The 19,511-nt window shown below is 45.9% G+C and overlaps 2 protein-coding genes across 3 annotated transcripts; one reads left to right on the forward strand and one right to left on the reverse strand.

The window, feature by feature from the left end:
• Positions 1 to 1,903: 1,903 nt before the first annotated feature.
• Positions 1,904 to 11,429, reverse strand: LOC107203227 (estradiol 17-beta-dehydrogenase 11-like). The gene is made up of 7 exons (XM_015625000.3): positions 11,178 to 11,429; positions 9,228 to 9,335; positions 8,504 to 8,635; positions 7,749 to 7,855; positions 3,932 to 4,069; positions 3,552 to 3,668; positions 1,904 to 2,607 (listed from the first exon to the last, which is right to left on the reverse strand). The coding sequence occupies exons 1-7, from the start codon at positions 11,385 to 11,387 to the stop codon at positions 2,520 to 2,522; spliced, it is 900 nt and encodes a 299-aa protein (XP_015480486.1). The 5' UTR covers positions 11,388 to 11,429; the 3' UTR covers positions 1,904 to 2,519.
• A 191-nt stretch (positions 11,430 to 11,620) lies between these two features.
• Positions 11,621 to 18,241, forward strand: NUDT9 (nudix hydrolase 9). 2 transcript variants are annotated; one of them, XM_033513435.1, is made up of 8 exons: positions 11,621 to 11,748; positions 12,927 to 13,163; positions 14,170 to 14,265; positions 14,773 to 14,859; positions 15,755 to 15,866; positions 16,034 to 16,180; positions 16,426 to 16,510; positions 17,473 to 18,241. In XM_033513435.1, exons 1-8 carry the CDS (start codon positions 11,669 to 11,671, stop codon positions 17,646 to 17,648), a joined length of 1,020 nt encoding a protein of 339 aa, XP_033369326.1. In that variant the 5' UTR covers positions 11,621 to 11,668; the 3' UTR covers positions 17,649 to 18,241. The 2 variants fall into 2 exon arrangements, with proteins under 2 accessions (XP_033369326.1, XP_015480485.1); XM_015624999.3 differs by lacking the exon at positions 11,621 to 11,748 and adding an exon at positions 12,070 to 12,307.
• Positions 18,242 to 19,511: the final 1,270 nt, after the last annotated feature.

The raw sequence follows: 19,511 nt of genomic DNA on the forward strand, positions 1-19,511 counted from the left end.
GAAGGTAAGCATGCCCTCTCAGCTTCCATAGCTCAGAGGCATTCTGGGACAGGAAAAAGTTACAAACTTCCGTGTTGGAAAGAAGGGTTCTCTTCTCCCAGCTCCGTGTTTTCCTGGGCTAAAGAAACTTCAAGCAGCTGGAAATGCCAGCGGGGTCCTCTCTTTACTCTATCCGGCCTCTCGCAGTGGGGCTGAGAGAAAGTTCGGTAACCATGGTAACTTGACGCCAGGTAAACAATTAGGGGAAAGAGAAGCTGGGGGGTGGAAATCACAACTAAAAGATAAGAAAAGACACATTTCAGACTATCAACTACAACAGTGTCCTACTGAAAGCAGTCCTTCACCAGCCTAAGAAAAGGGCCAAGTCATCCAAGACTGTTCTCCAGGGTCTTTTTAAGCTTTTTTCTGTGGAGTCACTGGACTTCCCTTTGAGCAAGGATTCAAGTCATGGAATAGAAGGAACGTGGGAAGTGGGTACCAGGAGAGGCTAAGCTCAGTGGGAAGTTAAGCATGCTTGCCAGACATACAAGAGACAACTGTCAAGTTGTTACAAATCAGAAAAGCATTGATTTAGCCCTTATGTTCCTGTGAATGCTAAGCACAAACATTTTGGCTGGCGTGCTTCTTGCTCTGACAGGTCTTTTGAATTTTTGAAACATCTGAATTTTTAGACTTTTTTACTCCTCACTAGGTAAGAATAGGTGGAAGTGAACGTAATCAAAAAGTCACGCAGATGTGGCTTCAAGTGTCTCGTGTGACAGGAGTGTCATAGTAGCAAGAGGGCAATATGCAGCTCAAAAAGAAGCAAGGATGCAATCCTCCACATTTTGGCTTGGAAACCATGCCTAAGTATTCTTTGATTGGTGTCGCCCTGAAAACTCAGCTTCTGAGCTTGCTGACATGGTTTTCTAAGGACTTTCCCAGGCCAGTAACTGTAAACATAGATATGTGTACATTCTTTCTGTTACATGTCTTCTGATGGGCATTTCTCATGGCCAGTGCAGTGAGAAAGTGTTATCCTGACCATCCAATCCCTGGCCATGGTAAGAAGCCTATAAATCCTGGGAGGAAAAATAAACTCTGCTCTTTCTGCACCATACCTCAACCTGTGTCCGCGTGATCTATTGATCTTCAGCGGTAACAGATTGGCTTATAACCTTTTTTTTATGTCCTGAGTTTTGTGAACCCTTTTCCTTTCCTGTCTCAGCTGCAGGAATCTTGCACTGTGAAGCACAAGAGCTGAAACAGCGAAGTGTCCTATTACATGAATGTTCCATGGGCAAACTGGAAAACAGTTGCCTGTTACTTAAGCTGTCAACATTGCTTCTACTTGTTACCAGCTAAGAGCAGGAGGGTGAATGCTCTCTTTTCTGAAGAACCTGTTTACAGAACAACTTGAAAGGCTCAGGAGAACAGGACAGATTCCAACTGTGCTGAAGGTGGCAGCGCATTCAGGCCTGCCTGGGATGGCTGCGAGCCAGCAGTGCCTGCTGTGGGTGGCAGTTGCACAAGTGGGTGCACAGATCCTCTGTGCTCTGGAGGCGTCTTTGACCCATGTGTCAGCAGCTGCTGCTGCTCTCTTGGACCCTGGGCCAAACACCTTCAGGGGTTTCACCTCCTGCACCATCAGAGCAGGCCCCTGGCTTGTGTTGAGGAGCTGTGTGAAGGCTAAACTGGAGCCTTCCTATGCACCCCCAGCCCTGGCACTGCCTTTAAGCCTTGGCCCATGCATGGGCTGCATTGCCTGGCCCTGTACCTGACTGATCCTGACACGGCTTCCCTGTGTGCTAGGGGACTGGCTCATCCCTGCAGCATAGGCTGACTCTGATCCTTTCAACATTGGGGCACATGCTCCACTGTCTTTGCCTGGACCTGGTTGCAGCTTTCATTGCTGAGAGACACCTTTGGGTTAGAAAAATGTATTTATTTGTAATATGGAGTGTTGATGGTGCTAATGCATAATTGATAAATGTTGTAATTAGGCACTACATTAAAAGCAAGACTGAATTATTTCAATAATACAAATAATTAATTCAATAATTCTCATTACAAATACACACAAAACTGTAAGTGCTCATTAGAGCACAGTTTTCAGACTTAAAATTAATAAGTGAGATGAAACAGGCTGCCTCCTCTGTAAATTGCTTCTTGCAAGATGCTTTTGCTCAGGGATGAGTGCAGATTAACATGTTCTCAGGCAATCCCTTTGCACTCAACTAGGCAGCTGTGCTGTCCCAAACACAGGCTTTGTGGAAATTCCTGTCTGCCTCAGCACAATGAGACAGAAGTGATGGGATGTACAGTCAAAGCAGCCCTTCTAGAGCTGCATCTCTGCTTTGCTAACACTCCCTGTTATGCAGGTGTGTTCCAGCTGCAGGTGTGGGATAAGCCCTTAGGTGGGAACAGTGGCCTGGAAGCACTTGCCTGAGCTCTGATCTGAATCAAGGCAGCTGAACTATGCTCAGCACATGTTCTGTTTTCACTGGTGCCTCTGGGAAATGAGAATCACTTCTTGATTTTCACTGGGTGCTTCTCTGCCCAATGACTGCATCAAACTTTGGAATGGTCATCTTCTTCAGGAGGTTCAGAGCGCGTTCTGGAAAGACCCTGAAAGAGACAATACCATGAAATTAGAAGTGGGATAGAAACTTAAATTATGGGAAAAAGTGGCACTGCAGGTGAGGGAAGAGCTGGTCTGGGAGCAGCATGCATGCACACATATGAACTGAGAGTAAGTATTAAACTGGGCATTATTTCCATAGCTCTCATCAATCTCTGACTAATTAAAGTCCAGTCCCGGCCTTTTAGGACAGTTCCAATGTCAGGTATCTATGGGCAGTATGTGAACTGCAGTATTACTGCAGGATGCAAGAAGGTTCAATATTGTACAGAGGTAGGTGTGTATTACATTTCATGCTCTGAAAAGCAGTGGGCCTGTGGAAGGACGAGATGTTAAAACTGAGGTGCAGTTCCCACTCCTAAGATTGCTTCTCTTAAAGAGCTTTGTCTCTTCATCCCCCTGTCCTAAATGGTGACAAAAAAAAGCAAAGTGCTTTGACAGCATCAGTTTTGGCTTGCCTATGCTTTTGTAGACTTGCACTCTCAACAAGCAGCTCTTGGAGTTGCAAAAAAAAATTTAAAATACTTTTCCCACAGTCTGGTGTTTGGTTTAGCAAACAAGAAACTACCAGGTGTTTAATGAGATACTGTAGGATTTAACTGAGAAGCTAATTTATTTGTTCGGATATGAATTCCAGATTTGGAACTGGAGCTCTGGCAAAAACACCTCCTCAGCAGAGCAACTGCACTGGACAGTTGTGTTGAGAGGATAAATCTTGCTTTACATAGCAGAGAGCAGTAGAGCCCTTTTGAAGGAAAGTTCTTAGCCTCTCTGGCCCAAGTGTTGACATGAAGAAATAAACACTAATAAGCAGCAGGTCCTCAGCTCTTTGTGGAACTTCTGCTGACTTAGAAGTCAGAAGTTTGAACCTTGTGTACTCATGTAATATTGCTGTTTCCACATCCATTGTTTCATTTTCCTTTGTACTTACATTTCAGAAAGCAAAGCAATGTTTAGCTGTGGTGGAACAAAAACCATTTTCTGGTTGGTTACTATTCCTTCCATCAGAGCCTCTACAACTTCTTCAACCTCCAAAATCTTTCCAAGCCTACACAGGAAAACAAACACATAAGAGCTGCAGTGGTAAAAAGGGGTGGTACCAGCTGATCTAGGAGGCTTCACAAATGCACAAACTCAGGTAATTCAAATGCAACAATTACATGGGTTAAAGGACACGGCAGATTTTCTTTAGCCAATGATACACACTGTTGTTATACAGCTACAGTTGGAATAGAGGCCTAAAGCCAGGGATACTATGCAGTGCCTTGATGCAAAGAAGGAAGTACAGGAATGCAGAGTATTGAGAGTTACCTTGTAGTGGGGTTTTTGACAAATCCAGTGTTTATAAAAACTGGACAAAGACACGTTGTTTTTATTCCATCCTTTCCCAGGGCAGACAGCTCCTCTGTCAGAGCTTTATGAAATCCAACTGCAGCAAACTTGCTTGAGCTGCAGGAGGGGAAAAAGTATAAATGAGAAGGCAGAAATCCTATTTCCACACTTCTACAACTGCAAATGGCCTAAACAATCATATACATACAGTAAAGGCTAGGATGCAAAAACCTCCAAATAATGTAATCCAGCTGAGAGACAGGGCAGGGACTATTCTAACTTTGCCTGTGCCAGAGTGTAGTGGTGAATGAGGTAATGAAACTTGTGGAGTAATTGTGCAATGCATAGCAGGTATGTAAAAAAAGGCACTTTAGTTACAAACTGATAGACAAACATTACCAATTCTTAGAAAATTGCAACTGAAGTGCATCAATCGATGGACATCCTGTTCTTTCACATGAGAGCAGATTCCTAGAAGGAATGCAGCCTCAATCTCTAAAATTAAGAAGGATGGGCAGGCTAGAAATGGAAATTAACCCTCTACTGTTTACCACACAAGAGCATCTTGTAACAGTTTTGTGTGACTTTTGAAATAGAGGAACATTATGTAAGCAAAACTGAGAAACAACCTGCCATGGAAATAGGTGTGGGCCTGAGGATTACATCAACTCCAAAGAAAAGAAAATCACAGAATCAGTTTATTGATTGCTATGGAATTGTCAGTGTAATTCCAGTAAAACCCTGGCTGGAAAGTTCTCACGCTGCTGACAGTGAATAACTCTAAGAAGGAGTATTCCCAGGAAAAGGTTGCTCTAAGAAGGAGTGTTCCCAGGGGAAGATGCCTGCAGCTGGAGCTGCCTTTATAGAAGGCTGGATGTATGCAGGATGGCAACATACAGTCTAACAAGTTTTTTGTACCTGCACCATGATTTTCCTGACACGTTTCAAGTAGAAATGGAATTTGATGTCATGATGGCAGAAGGTCAGGGGGGAGGTCAGCAGGAAGGATCTCATGGTGAAAGGCTGTTATAAAACACCCAGCCAGGACAAACAGGCAGATGAGGTGTTCTACAAGCAGCTGGTAGAAGTCTCATGGTTTCCAGCCCTTCAACTTGCCAAATGTCTGCTGGTAATACAACACAACAGAGAGGAAGGAACCTAGGAAGTTTCTGGAGTGTTTGGAAGACAACCTCCTAACACAACTGGTAAGAGAGCTTACTGGAGGAGGTGTCCAGGTAGACCTGTTGCTTGTGAACAGAGGACTGGTGGGTGATGTGGTAGCTGGTGGCAGTCTTGGGCAAAGGGACCATGAAATGTCAGAATTTTCAACAGTGGGTGAAGTAAAGAGAGGCATCAGAACTTCCACCTTGGACTTCTAGTAGGCAAACTTTGGCGTTGTTTAGAACACTGAACTGTGTTCAGTCCTGAAAGTCCTGAAAGGCAAAGGAGTCCAGGAAGGCTGGATACACTTTAAAAAGGAATTGAGAAATATTCAAGAGAAGCCCATCCCTATGTGGTTGAAAGACAAGTGGTCAGGGAAAAAGACCAGCCTGGTTAAACAGAAAACTTAGGCTGGAACTTTGGGGAAAACAAACAGATGGAGGGTAAATTAACTTGGGAGGACTATAAAGATGTTGTGAAGTCATGTAGGGAGAAGATTAGAAGGACCGAAGTCCAACTAGAGCTTCGCCTCAGAGACAAGAAAGATTTCTATAAATACAGCAAAAGGAGGGTCAGGGAAGGTCTCCATCATTTGTTGAATGCAGAAGGTGACAGAGGATGAGGAAAAGGCAGAAGAACTTAATACCTTCTTTGTCTCAGCCTTTATTATTGTCCAGTTGTCCCTCAGGATTCTCAGCTCCCAGAGCTGGAAGTTAGGGACAGAGAGCTGAGGGAAGGGCCCATAATCCAGGAGGAGATGGTTAGTGATCTGCTGTGCCAATCAGACACTCACAAGTCTATGACTTCTGATGGGATCCATGCCAGAGTAATTAGGGAACTTGTTGAAAGAACTTGCCAAACCACTTTCAATGACTACCAGCAGTCCTGGTTAATTGGACAAGTTTCATCTGGCTGGAAATTAGCAAATGTACACCATTTGAACACCCATCTACTAGAAGGGTTGGAAGAATTATCTGGGGAATTACAGGCCTGTAAGCCTAACCTTGGTTCCGGGCAAGGTTAATGGAAGAGATCATCCTGTGTGCCATTACAAGGCACAAGCAGGACAACCAGGGGATGAAGCCCAGCCAACGTGGATTTATGAAAGGAAGGCCCTGCTTGACCAACCTGATCTCCTTGTATGACAGAGTGGCCCACCTAGTAGATGGGGAGGTTGTGGATGTGTCTGTCCAGGGTCTACCTAGACTTCCATAAAGTGTTTGACACCATCTGCCACAGCATCCTCCTAGAAAAACCAGCTGTTGGCAGCTTGGGTGGGTGGACTCTTCAATGGGTAAAAATCTGTCTGGATGGCTGGGCCCAGAGAGCTGTGGTGAATAGAGATAAATCCAGCTGGCAGCTGGTCACTAGTGGTGTTCCCCATGGCCCTGCTTTGGGCTGGTCCTTTTAATGTCTTTATGGATGATCTGGACACGGGGATCAAGTGCACCCTCAGTAATTGTGCAGAAAATAATGATTTGAGTGGAAGCGTTGATGGGCTCAAGGGATGGAAGGCTCTGCTGGACAGACTCCATTAGTGGGCTGAGGACACAACTGCAGGAGGCTCAAGAAGATGAAGTGTCAGGTTCTGCACCTGAGCCATGCAGTGATACAGGCTGGGTGAGGAAGGGCTTGGGACAGAAAGGGACGTCTGGGGTGCTGGCTGAGAGCAGCTGAACCTAAGCCAGAGTGTGCCCATGTGGCCAAGAAAGCCAGTGGCACCCTGGCCTGGATCAGCCAGCAGGACAGGGAAGTGGTTGTTCCCCTGTACTGGGAACTGGTGAGGCCACACCTCCAGTGCAGTGTCCAGCTCCAGGCCCCTTTAAAAAGGACATTGAGGAGCTGCAGCATGTTCAGAGAAGGGAAACAAAGCTCATGAAGTGTCTAGAAAACATGTCTTATGAGGAATGGCTGAAAGAGCTGAGTTTGTTTAGTCAGGACAAGAGTATGCTCAGGGGGGACCTCATGGCTGTCTGTAACACCCTGAAAGGAGGTTGGAGAAGGAAGATGGGGTCGGTCTCTTCTGCTGTGCATGCAGTAAGAGGAATAGAGGAAATGGCTTTAGGCTGAGACAGTGGAAATTCAGATGAGATATTAGAAAAAATCTTTTCACTGTTATGGTGATCAGGCACTGGAATAGGTTACTCAGGGAGGTGGGGGAGTCACCATCCTACAAGTGTTTAAGAGGCATTTGGATCTGGCACTAGATGATGTGGTTTAGGGGTTACAACGACAGTGCTGGGTGGACAGTTGTACTAGATGATCTTAAAGGTCTCTTCCAACCCTGATGATTTTATGCTTCTATTTTTATACACTACAGTCAATGCCACAATGGTAAAAAGATCAAAAGCTACTCAGCAAGCTAAGGGTTTACTTGACAACACTATAATAAATCACAGAATAACTACATTCTAAGAAGAAGAAGGGAAGAAGATACCTTTTTTGCTAAGCAAAAGTCTGCACTGGTGGGGAGAGAAAACAGGAGAGTCTTTCATTAGTAGATGTGTCACATGACTGTTCTTTCATACAAACATTGCTCAGGGTTCAGTCAGAGCTAGTAACTTGGTACTTTCTGAACGAGAAGACACAATTACAATTTTTAAAAATTAAGCAAGCTGATTTCAAAATCACTTACCAATAAGTCACCATGAAAGGAGTCACAAAATGACCTGCTGCTGAAGCCACCGTCACAATGTGCCCGTAGTTGTTGTTCATCATGACTGGCAGAAAAGCTCTCGTGGTCTTGGAAGTCATTTAAACCAAGAGGCAAAAACACAGGGGACGGGAAGGAGGAAAAGAACATTGTTTTCTTAGGCATACTCAGCACTGACCCTCAATGTCATTCACTAGGTGGCCAAAGCTATCTCTAAAGCTGCGAGTCACACAGCACCTGAGATTCCCAGAGCCACAGGGATACCTGCTTTCTGACCAGTGGTGCAGTTGGCAACCTGCTCTCCAAAGGTTTCAGCAGCTGTCTATAAACAGGAGCTGGTCTTCACATCTTTCCTTTACTGCTTTTAAGGTTTCAGGTGTCAGCAGAAATGCTGGCAGGGTCTTACCCCTAGCACCTACAATAAACCACTTGTCAGGCTGTGGCTTCTCTTTTCTTCTGCCACAAACAAGTATTGCTGAAAGCTCACACCCTGTCAGCCCCACGACACCTCTGCCAGAGGGCAGTGTGTGCTGCAGATGAGGCTGTCACCAGCCAGCTCACATCAGCAAGAGGCCATTCCAGTTTCCCAGCACACAGTCTGCTTGGGTGCCCCTGGGCTATACAGTTCATTTGGTAATTCACTGCTAATAACAGTTGGTCTAAGGATGTCTAAATATTCCTCCTTGGGACTATGACATTCCCAAAAAACTGTAGCTATAGGTGCTGGTGGCCCTTACCCACATGTGACCAAGAATGTTGACTTCAAACATCCTTTCTATCTGGTGGTCCTGAGTCGAGAGAAAGTCGGCAGCTGTAATAACACCAGCGTTGTTCACCAGGATAGTCACATCCCCAATATCCTTCTTCACCTTTTGGAGAGAAAACAAAAGCTCAAAATTGTGTCTGTCACTCGGGGCAGGGGGGAAATTTGCAAAGGTGGGGAAGATGAGCCATAATTAATTTAATTCTTAACAATGCATCTTTAAGGGAGAGGAAAATCAGGCCACATTTCCAGATGTGGCAGGACAGGAACTTTGCAGTAAAGCTATGCAATCTGGTTTAGATCTGATTCTTCTCCTTTCATTAATGCTGGTATTTATTGTGTTCCACAAACTGTGCACACTTTGGACTGTGTAGTCACAGTTGGGACCACAGGGGTACAGACTGTTTTGAGGCAGCTGGACCACAGCCATTGCAATGAAATGATTCATATGTCCTCAGTGCTATGTTCCTTCAGAGGCTGGAGCCCTGGAGAGCAAACCTGGCAACAGGATGTGATATGCTGGAGCCTCCCAAATCTTGGAAATGCAACAGCACTCTATGTCCAGAGAGCAGCGAGGAGTGGGAAGCTTCCAAGGGCTTGCAGGATTTGTGTACAACACATCTTCTTTAGTTCTATTGCCTTCTCTGGAAATCAAGCAGGGTTTTGGAAAGCCTTTGGCCATGCCCCTGCTGCCCCACCTTTTCTGCAGTGCTGTTGATCTCCTCCCGTTTGCTGCAGTCCACCACGAAGGTTTGAACAGTGGCTCCCAGCTTCTGGCATTCTGCTGCCGTCTCCTCAACGCCGTGCTGGAAGAGGCAAAGAGAAAGACACTGTGCACAGCTGTCCCCTCACCATGGCTGAGCAGCAGAGGCTGAAGATGTCCCTGGATTGAGCAACCACTGCCCAGCCCCAGAACAGTTCACAGCTACCCAGGGAAGGAGCTGTTGGTGGGGTTGCTGAGAGGACAGGCATTCTGGCCTTAAATTTAGGATGTGTCTAGTAACAACCAAAAAGAAAGGGTGGCAAAAAGAGTGATTTTTGTTTGGTAAGGCATGCAGAGCAAGGCTTCAGAAAGGGGGCATACAGTGCCTATCACAGCATAGCAGGCAGCACTGTGAGTGTAAACAGCTTGTAAAACAGAGGCCTGGATGATACTGTGAGATATGAAAACTGGCACTATGTGTGTATGTATATGCTGGGTATTAGAACAGACATGCCCTCCACAGTGCACAATGTAGAAAGATTTTAATTTCAGAATGACATCTGACACAGGTCAGAAGCTCCCCAAAGTCATTTTCTCAGCTCGTTAAGCCAGAGTGGAAGTGACTTTGTTGTATCCCTGTTCCCAGGTGCCAGAAGGCCATGCCACTGGGAACCTGTGCATTGAAAAACTGTAGGTCACAAAGAGACTGGGACAGCTCAGCATTCCTTGTGTTGGGTGACTGGGGAGCTGTCCTCAACACTGTTTAAACAAAGCTGTTTAATGCTGAGAGCCCCCAAGAAGGAGGCGTTGTCAAGGCAATTGGGTTGGAGGAGCATACTCCTAAAGCCTCTGGAATCCACAATCAGCCTTGGCACTGTATTTCAGTTCCTGCTGACACCCACGTCTACAATCAACTTCCCAGCACTAAAGCCAGGTGTCGCTCACTACTAAATTTATACCCTAATTCGCCCATTTCATCCAGGGAACAGGAACAATTCTCTGATTCACTGCAGCTCTGTACACTTCGGGAGAGCGGTGCCACGCTTCCTCCCACCCCTCCAATGTCTGGTCTTAGACTACCACGAACAGACACTGAAAAATTTCAGCACTATCTTCCCTGTTTATCCATCTTCTCACTCAATTTGTCTCGGGTTTGGTGAATTTTTCTTTGTGGTGGGCTGGGTTCTGTTTTGCAGCTTCATGACGAACTCGTTTGCTGACCCAGCGTGTCAGAAACAGGAAGCAGAGCCTTTCACCCTCCTTCTTGCACCTACACTCAAAACTTGCCCTGGATCCCTTCTGAATGCCATCCTGCATCTTTGTATCTGCCCATCCTCCGCTTGCCACGGCTTGTTTTGCATTCCAGTCAAATCATCTGAAATAAAGAGTTTGGGCCAGTGTAAACATTTCGAGAGGTGCCATCTATGCGTGTAGCTGCCCAGAGGGCAGCCGGGCTCACCCACAGCCCGGCACAGCGATGCTGCTAATGGGAGTGCAGAGAAAACACATCTCCCAGTAATGCACACAAAACACCCGAGGCCACAGAGAGAACGAGTGAAGGCAAACCTGCTCTTCCCTGCCTTCTGGTCTCAACGAGCTTTCTCTGCCAGCTCAGGCAGCACATCCACCAGCAGCTTCCTGAACACGTCTCTCCCTCTCGCAGGTGCTCTGCCGGCTGCTGCCTGCTCCCTCCCGAGTAGCACCGAGTGCCTGTGGGACCAGAGCCCCACATCCTCTGCTGCAAGTGGGGCCAAACCCGCTCCTGGCGCTCAGCATCCCAGTCAGAGGAGCCAAGTGGGAGCCGATGGGAGCGAGCTGGAAGGAGGCGACCGAGGTGCAATGTGGTGCTGCTGTCTCTTATACACATCTGGTGCTGCCCTTCTTACGTCCCTAAATCCCCCGTGGACTCGGAGGTCCCGGAGTGAGGACACGAGTGTGCCATTACCTTATTGATGTCCCACAGAACAAGCCTGCTCTGGCGCTTGGCGAACTCCAAGGCGGTCGCTCTCCCGACGCCATGGCCAGCGCCCGTGATGAGCACCAGCTCCCCACTGAGAGACTTTCTCCTCACAGGCACGAACAGCTTCACAAAAGCCTCCAGGTAAGAGTAGAGGAGCGTAGCCAAGAACAGAAGAACCTCCAGAATCAGATTCATTGTTTTCCTGGAGCTTCTCTGGTTCCCGTACTGCGCCGGGCTCCCGCCGTCGGCCCCGCCCCACAACCGGCGAGGCCACGCCCCTGGTTTTAGCAGCCAATCAGAGCGCGGCTGAGCGTGGGCGCGTGTCCGTGCGCGCTGTCAGGCCGGGGGCGTGCCGGGGCCTGGCGAACCCAGCTGCGCTGTTAATCTCTCTTCCCGGCTGCACAGGGGAGGGAAAGTAACGTGGAAAATGGCGACTCCGACGTTGGGATAACGTAGTTGATTAAAGCAAAAGACATATGAGAAAGGGTTATTCTCGGTTTTCCCGCGGGAAGCAGGGCTTCTGCACGCACGTCGGTCGCTCCGGAAGGCAAACATTGTAAATAACGAATATCCTCCCTCTCCTTCCTCCTTTCCTAATGTTTTATGTCTGAACTGACGTCATGTGACATGGAATAACCCTATGGTCAGTTTGGGTCAGCTGGCCCCTCTCAGGTTCTTGCCCACAGACGCGGCTGGGAATGTTCGGGACACAGCGCTGATGCTGTGGGAGCGCTGCCGGCGTGTGTAGCAACCCCTTCCTGAGCGCCAGCGCACGTCCCAGCATTGCGCGGCTGTCCTGGGGACGGGGCTCCACCCCAGCCAGAGCCGGCACCGCCCGCTGCCATTGGCGCCGCTCCCGCCAATGCGGGGCCAGCTTGTACAGCGCCGGGCGGCAAGGAGCGGGATCGAGGGGCGATATCCCGGAGCGGGCCGCCTCGCTCCGCCGGCCCAGCGCCCCGCTCCCGGCGCTGAAGCGGAGGCGGGGTCGCTCGCGGTGCCGTGGCGGCGGGGCCGATGCCGCTAGCGGTCGGTGCCCTGCCTCGGGCGGTGGCCGTGCTCTCGTTCTCCGTCCTGCTGAGCGCCCGGGGCGCTGCCCAGCGTCCTCCGGCCCACAGGTACGGCGGGCTGTGGCGGAACCGCGGGAGCCCGAGTCCGGCCCCGGTGTCGCTGCCGGCGGTCGGCGGCCTGTTCCGCCGGCAGCAGCCACCTCATGGCCCGGCCGAGATCCCGGAGCTGCCATGCATTCCCTGCCCGCCGAGCGGGAGCTTGGCCGGAGTGTGCGGTGGCCCTCAGGCTGTCCTTCTGGGGCGGGGCAGAAAGGGAAGCGGGACTGTCCCTTAAAGTTCACAAGAGCCGTTTTGTCTTTTCCCCCGTCTCTGTTAAAAGGTTTTTTTTGTGAACGTCAGGCGTTTCGTGAGTTGAATATTCGGAGGAATTTATTCTAATTTCATTAGACGTTGAAATGGGCCACGCAGGGAGGTGGTGGAATCGCCGTCCCCGCAGGTGTTTAAGGAAAGACTGGGCATGGCGCTCAGTGCCATAGCCGAGGTGACACCGAGGTATTTGGTCATAGGCTGGACGTGATGATCTCAAAGATCTTTTACAACTTAATTGATTCTGTGGTTCTGTGAAAAAGCTGAGTCTATTCCACTTGCTGTAATGTACTTTGCAGATGGGGATTAAAGAGCAGGTTAAAACCTGATTGAGATGTTATTTTTATTCTTTTTCTTTTAGTAATTTATCTGCAAGTTGTTGGTCTCGTCTTCATCCTGTAAACATGTTCAACAGCTATAATGCGAAATTCCACCACAGCAAAGCTCTCACCTCCCCATATCCAGGATCACACATTGAACGTAGCCAAGTTCCTGAAGATAAAGTGGGCTGGCTGACTGAGTGGAAAGATTATAACCCTGTGGAGTACACTGCAAAGTCTGTTTTGGCCAGACCCAATTGGGCAGATCCCCAAATCAGGTGAGTGGAAATGGTGGCTATTTTCCCCTGTGAATATGAAAGCAGAAAATAATAATGAATTGAGTCGACAAGATCATTTTAAGTGATGTGTGATTCTGCAGTGATGTGTGAAAGTCAAGATTAAGGAAAGTGGTTGAGAACTGAGTCGTTTGGGTTTGTTGTGAAGGTCTTTGACACATGATTTTACTGAGCTGATGATTGAGATTGGAATAATAGATAGCTGTTGATGCTGTGCAAGTGTTTCTCTGTATTGTGAGCTAAATAAAAATGTAAGAAATTGGAAGAACATTTTAGTGATACACTTGTTTGTTCATGGTTGGAATGCAATATGAAAAAAGAAAGTGTAATTTTAGTTTTTGAAGGGAGCGCTCTGACTCAGTGTGACAGGTTGAATTAATTACAGATTTTTTTTGTGATAGTGTAACAATGGGGCTGTCAGTTCTGTCTCAAGTAACAAGGGGTAAGAGAAGAGGAAACAGCCTTACATTGTGCCAGGGGAGGTTTAGATTGGATATTAGGAAAAATTTCACCAAAAATTTGTCAGGCATTGGAACAAGCTGTCTAAGGAAGTGGTGGAGTCATCATCCCTGGAGGTGTTTAAAAGACATCTGCATGTGGCATATAGAGGCATGACTTAGGGGTGGGCTTGGCAGTGCTGCTGTGTTGAACTTGGTGATTTTAAAGGTCTTTTCCAACCAAAATGATTCTGTGATTCTGCAACTCTAGTCTTAACAAAAATACCTTTGAAACACTTTGTCTAAATGAAGATTGAGATGGAATATTAAATACTTTAGTTCTGCACTTTTGCCTGCAGAACGAAGTACAGAGGGACTGCAATGAGAAATAGGGCTTCATAGCCTACTTTAGAAAAGGGAGGGCTTGCAACTCCAGTTCTGGTAAAAACTGCTCATCAACACACTCAAAGGGGTGTTGCTGGTCTGATGGCTGGCATACAAGCTTCTGTGTTTTATAATTTATCTCTATTACATTCTTATTTGCCATGCAGCGATGAAGGCTTTTCTCCCAAATTCAATGAGAGAGATGGAGAAGTGGAGAGGAAGAGTCTGAATGGCTTGTATGTGGTCAAAAATGGGAGACCCTGGTGAGTGTCGGGGGTTTTTTTTGTATATTCATTTCAGTGAAGTAGTTTCAGTGCTCTTACAGGTCTGTCAGTTCTGATACATGGTTCCTGCTAGGACAAAGCCAAGAGAGAAAAATGGAACATACTTTGATGAATCTAAGTTGATGAAGGAGAAAAACATGTGTCTTTCACCCTTTAAAACATGTATGTGCTTTAACACCAAATACATGTTGCTGCCCTTCCCTTTTTTGTTATTTAATATTGATTTGAGTTTTTTTTTAGTTTGTTTTGGTTGGGTTTTTTGTTTGGTTGTTTAGGGTTTTGTTTTTTTTTAGAATATTTTGAATGTGGGGAAATAAATACGTCTAATGTACTGCTGTGTTAAGGGTTTGGAAATTTAGCAGAAAGTAAACTCCCTTTTGTTTTAGCTGGTCTTCAGAGATCAGAGGAGCTGGGTGTAGCTTGCCTAATTTCCAATTAGAACCAGTTCAGGAGTATATGAGTTACATACTGTGTCATTTATTTCAGCAATCCAGTGGGAAGGACTGGCCTCACTGGCAGAGGATTGTTGGGGCGGTGGGGACCAAACCATGCCGCTGATCCTGTTGTAACCAGGTAAGGGACAGGTGACTGCAAAGTATCCTGCAGTAGAGAAAAAGACCCTGCATTTTGCTTACTTTCTGCATCTCTGGACAGGATATTACTTTTTTATTACATGGCCCTTTTCTCTATGTGTTCTCTGTGTGTAAGCCCATTCTACTTTTGTTATGTAAGAAAAACTAACTTGACTTAGTCTATGATAGGAGGAGGTGGGATTAGGATGCTCTTTTTGTCACAGTATGCTTTGTTTTGATGTGATTTTCCCAGCAGGATGTGTGTGTACATGCTAACCATTTTACACAAGCATTCAGAAAAGATTGTCTGGTTATCAGAAGTGCGAGCTAGAAAGTGCCATGCTATATGCAGAACCATTGTGGAAAATCATCCCGATGCATTTTACTTCTTCTCCTTTCCAGAAGGATACCAGTGCTTCTGAGTTGCTTACTTGAAAGTAAATGCTAGCATTGTTTTTGTTTTATTTTTTGTATAGACAGCTTTTTGTTTTGCCTATTGATAGTTCTTAGTTCTTTACTGAAGGAGATGTCTGCTGCTTGTGGCTTTGTCCTGGCACTGCTGCAGCCTGTGTGACCATTCTGTTCCAACAGAAACATTCTCATCTTCTTGGTATGGATTGACACAACTGCAGCTCGGAGAGCTTTCAGAGGAGCTGCTACTACCAGCCTGGTTGCAGAAATGTGCCTCATGGGCATTTTCTGCCCTTCTGTCTGAGGAAAACCCTCAGTGCTCTGCTCTTGGTTGCAGTCCTGCTGGATGGCATCTGTTGGTTGCCCCTGACTGTTCATTCTTTGCTTTGTTTGATCCCACACAGGTAGCAGTGCCTTGCTGTTCCTCTCTCAGGCCCATTTGTCAAGAAGCAGCAAAACATATTCTCCTTTGTCATTTTATGCAGGTGGAAAAGGGACGGAAGCGGCAGTAAAGTTGCTCATCCAGTTTCTGGAAAGAACATCTTGCAGTTTGTAGCCATCAAGAGGAGAGACTGTGGGGAGTGGGCCATTCCAGGGGTAAGGACAAAGCTCCAGAAGCAGCTAGCATTTCCCTGCTGATGAGGCCATGAGGCAGATATGGCACATGTGTGATGCAGGTGGATGTACTATACTAAGAGCCAGGAGATAAAATGTGTAGAATCTGAGGGATAGTATTTATTTTTGTTCGTTTTCCCCCCTCTAAGGGGATGGTGGACCCAGGGGAGAAGATCACTGCCACCCTGAAGCGAGAATTTGAGGAGGAGGCCTTGAACTCTCTGCAGAAATCCCCTGAGGAGAAAGCAAAATTGGAGAAGCAGCTCCAGAAGCTGTTCAGCCAGGAACACTTAGTGGTGAGCTCTGTCTCTTGTGGTAGCCTCTTGACCTGTGCATATAACTCACAGTTGTATGGAACCTGAAGAAGTGCAGCTGAAATGAAAATAAGTTGTAATGCTCATGTTCTCGGGGTGTAGGAAATGGAAGGGATTGTTGAAAACTCTGTAAGGGCAAGCGTGTCAGAGGGAAAGAAAAAAGTACGACTGATCCACCTTGTTTGTTGTGACACTGAGCTTGTCCTGGTTTGTTTGGGGCCTTACAGGTGTACAGAGGATATGTGGATGACCCTCGTAACACTGATAATGCCTGGATAGAGACAGAGGTTGTGAACTATCATGATGAAACAGGTAAATATCTCCAGGCATGCTCTTAGTTGCATTTTACTCCATATGTTGGTTTGAATTTGGGACTGTTGTTGAGCTGAGCATGGTAATGAAATCAGGGGAGCATGAAAGTCAGGTGTAAAATATGGGACTAGATTTTTAAATTGATCAGTTATCTTGGACTCCCTTTTTTCACCTGTAAGATAAATCAAATTACTTAGATGCTTCTGACGTGTTCAAGTCAGAGACTTCACGCTGTGACATTTCCACTGAATTTTGGGTAGTAGGTGCCAGTTGTGAAGCTTCACATGTCACTGGTGCTAGATTTATCAGCTCCTAGAAGTAGTGGAGATAGTGTATCTTTGGCCTCTGTTTCCAATACAGAATAGAAAAGCATTTCCTTGGTTGTTATCTATGAAGTCCTGAGGTTCTTTTTAAAAAGAGTGGAAATGTGGGGACAAAAGGAAATTCAGAAGCCTTTATTCATCACCTCTTGAATTAGTATTTTTTGATTTTGGGGCCCTCAGTGTAATTTCAATTACTTTTTTTTTTTTCATAAGTGTATATAAGTTTCAGAATTCAGTTTGTCCTGTAGAATAGTATGTGAGAAAAGGAGCAGTCAAATGTTAAGCAAACAAACAGAAATCCAGGCAGATGTATTGGCTAAACTTGGGGTAATAAGTACATGTTGTTGTGATGGTTTCCAGTAACTTTTCATGTTGCTGGTGATACCCTAGGAGTGGTGAAAAGGTGTTAACACCTCTTCTGCTACTCAGATTTGCCTTAACATAGTGCAAGTATGAAAAAGGTTTCTGGCACAGAATCAATGAAAGATTTAGTTGTTTTTCTCTGAGAAGCAGTTGAAGGTTGCTACCTTTGAAAAAACACTGTGGAAGGGCAGAACTTCCTTTCTGGAAGGATGTGAGAGGGGAAAAAGCAGGAAGAAAAGATGCCATAGCATGTTCTTACTCTTGTTTTTTGAACAGGTGAGACAATGGACAACTTACCTCTGGAAGCAGGTGATGATGCTGGAGTGGTGAAGTGGGTTGACATCAGTGAGAAGCTTGAGCTGTATGCAAGTCACAGCTACTTCATCAAGCTGGTGACTGAGAAACAGGGAGCCCACTGGAGTGAGGATCCTGACTTTGAGTGCCACGAGTGATGGAAACTTGGAACTAAAAGACTTCAAGAGAAGAATACATTTTCCAGCCTCGAAACAGATGTCCTTGTCATCGTCAGTGAAAATTCTGTTAAATTCAGCTGGGAAGAACACTGGACAGTGATAAACAGAGGCTTTTCTAGAGACTTCAGATTGCTTTTTTTGATTTCTTAGCTAGTGCGAAATGAGAAGAATGTGGAGCTCTCGCTTAACTTCCTTGTCTTCATTATTTGCAGCTGTTTCACAGTGTTCTCTGCATGGCAGCACTGGCATTCTGACTGGTGGTAGTTCACAGGCTCTATATTTTTGCACTGATTCCTTTTCAGGAGTATGAATCCCTAAGGAATGAGAGACTTGGATAACCTGAGTAATGACTTAAATTAAGTGCTGCATAATAAAGTGAAGTTTCTTTTCTGAATCCTTTCACTTAACATATCATTGCAGTGATTTTCTATTTTGAGAGATTAGTTTTTCACATTTAATTACTTTTTAGTTCACAGTATGGCTGGGATTCATATCTGTGTGTGACTGAATGTGTGACTGTGCCTCTGCATCAAAAGAAAACTGATGGAAAATTAAACTTTGTGACAGATTGAGGACCTGAATTTTGAGCTTCCTTCTCACGGCTTATGGCAGTACAGCTGTTGTGGAGACTGCAGCATAAACAGAATCACTGGAAAAAGCATCCTTAAAGTATAATCTATTATGGCATTTATGCTGTTGACAAGGGTTGCACAACAGTTGCTGATGTTTTCTCATGGGTTTTTAATTGATTGATGTTAATTGTGGACTGATGTCAGGAGTTGGTGGCAGTGACAGCTGAAAGCTGATGTTGAGATCTGAGGTCTTCAGGAATTTTGATCCGTGTGTTGAAGTAAGGTGGTGATAAATATCATGGTCTGGAATTACCTTGTGTAACAGTGCTGTGATGCACTCATGCACTCTTGAGACTTTATCCACTTAACTAATGAATGAGTTTAGAGCTTTCTCCTTTCCAACCCTACCCCTGCCTCCCAATTAGTTAGTGAAACCTGGAGGAGTCACGTTTTTCATGGTGTTTATGCAGGAAGTCCTGGGAATCTTGCAGAGTTTTTAGTATGTTCCTTTCAAAGGAAAAGGTAATGCCAAAAGGTAATAATTTTTCTTTCAATCCTTGCTCACCTCTTCCTGCCCATCTCATTTCTTTCGTGATGTTATACATTATGCAGAGCAGAACCCCAGCAGTATAATTGGGTTTTGGAAGCATGGCCCACAAGAGCAGACCCTTCTTATAGGTTATGGGGATGTGGATCTGCAGACTCTATATACAGTTTTTAATACTCTGGCTTGCATCAGAAAACCACAAAATGTCATGAATCATGCCTTCTTCAGATGTTTTAGATTCTTAGTTTACTTTTCAGGTGATTAAAAGGACAGGGGTTTTGTTGTAACAACCCCTACTAATCCTTGGAGAATTGACAGGCTTGGCAGTGGAGATGTGTTATGAAAGGAATATTTGTTGTTTATTTTTTCACTATAGATAGTCTGTAGTGATGCTGGAGGAGTACTCGGGTGATAATACTGAGAGTACTCAAGCTGCAAAGTGAGTGGCTGTCGCCCTGAAAACTCAGCTTCTGAGCTTGCTAACATAGTTTCTAAGGACTTTCCCAGGCCAGTAACTGTAAACATAGATATGTGTGCATTCTTTCTGTTACACGTCTTGTGATGGGCATCTCTCATGGCCAGTGCAGTGAGAAAGTGTTATCCTGACCATCCAATCCCTGGCCATGGTAGGAAGCCTATAAATCCTGGGAAGAAAAATAAACTCTGCTTTTTCCACCACACCTCAACCTGTGTCTGCGTAATCTATTCATCTTCAGCGGTAAC

Source organism: Parus major, chromosome 4 (genome assembly GCF_001522545.3).
Source record: "Parus major isolate Abel chromosome 4, Parus_major1.1, whole genome shotgun sequence".
Lineage (NCBI taxonomy): Eukaryota > Metazoa > Chordata > Aves > Passeriformes > Paridae > Parus > Parus major.

Bases quoted from the DNA above. Each gene is read 5' to 3' on its own strand.
- LOC107203227 (XM_015625000.3), bottom strand. From the start codon at position 11,387: ATGAATCTGATTCTGGAGGTTCTTCTGTTCTTGGCTACGCTCCTCTAC. The intron at 9,336-11,177 runs GTAATGGCACAC...TGCCTCTTCCAG, and splicing joins TTCTGTGGGACATCAATAAG to CACGGCGTTGAGGAGACGGC. The intron at 3,669-3,931 runs GTAACTCTCAAT...TTTCCTGTGTAG, and splicing joins GTCAAAAACCCCACTACAAG to GCTTGGAAAGATTTTGGAGG.
- NUDT9 (XM_015624999.3), top strand. From the start codon at position 12,207: ATGCCGCTAGCGGTCGGTGCCCTGCCTCGGGCGGTGGCCGTGCTCTCG. The intron at 13,164-14,169 runs GTGAGTGGAAAT...TTTGCCATGCAG, and splicing joins TGGGCAGATCCCCAAATCAG to CGATGAAGGCTTTTCTCCCA. The intron at 14,860-15,754 runs GTAAGGGACAGG...CATTTTATGCAG, and splicing joins GCTGATCCTGTTGTAACCAG to GTGGAAAAGGGACGGAAGCG.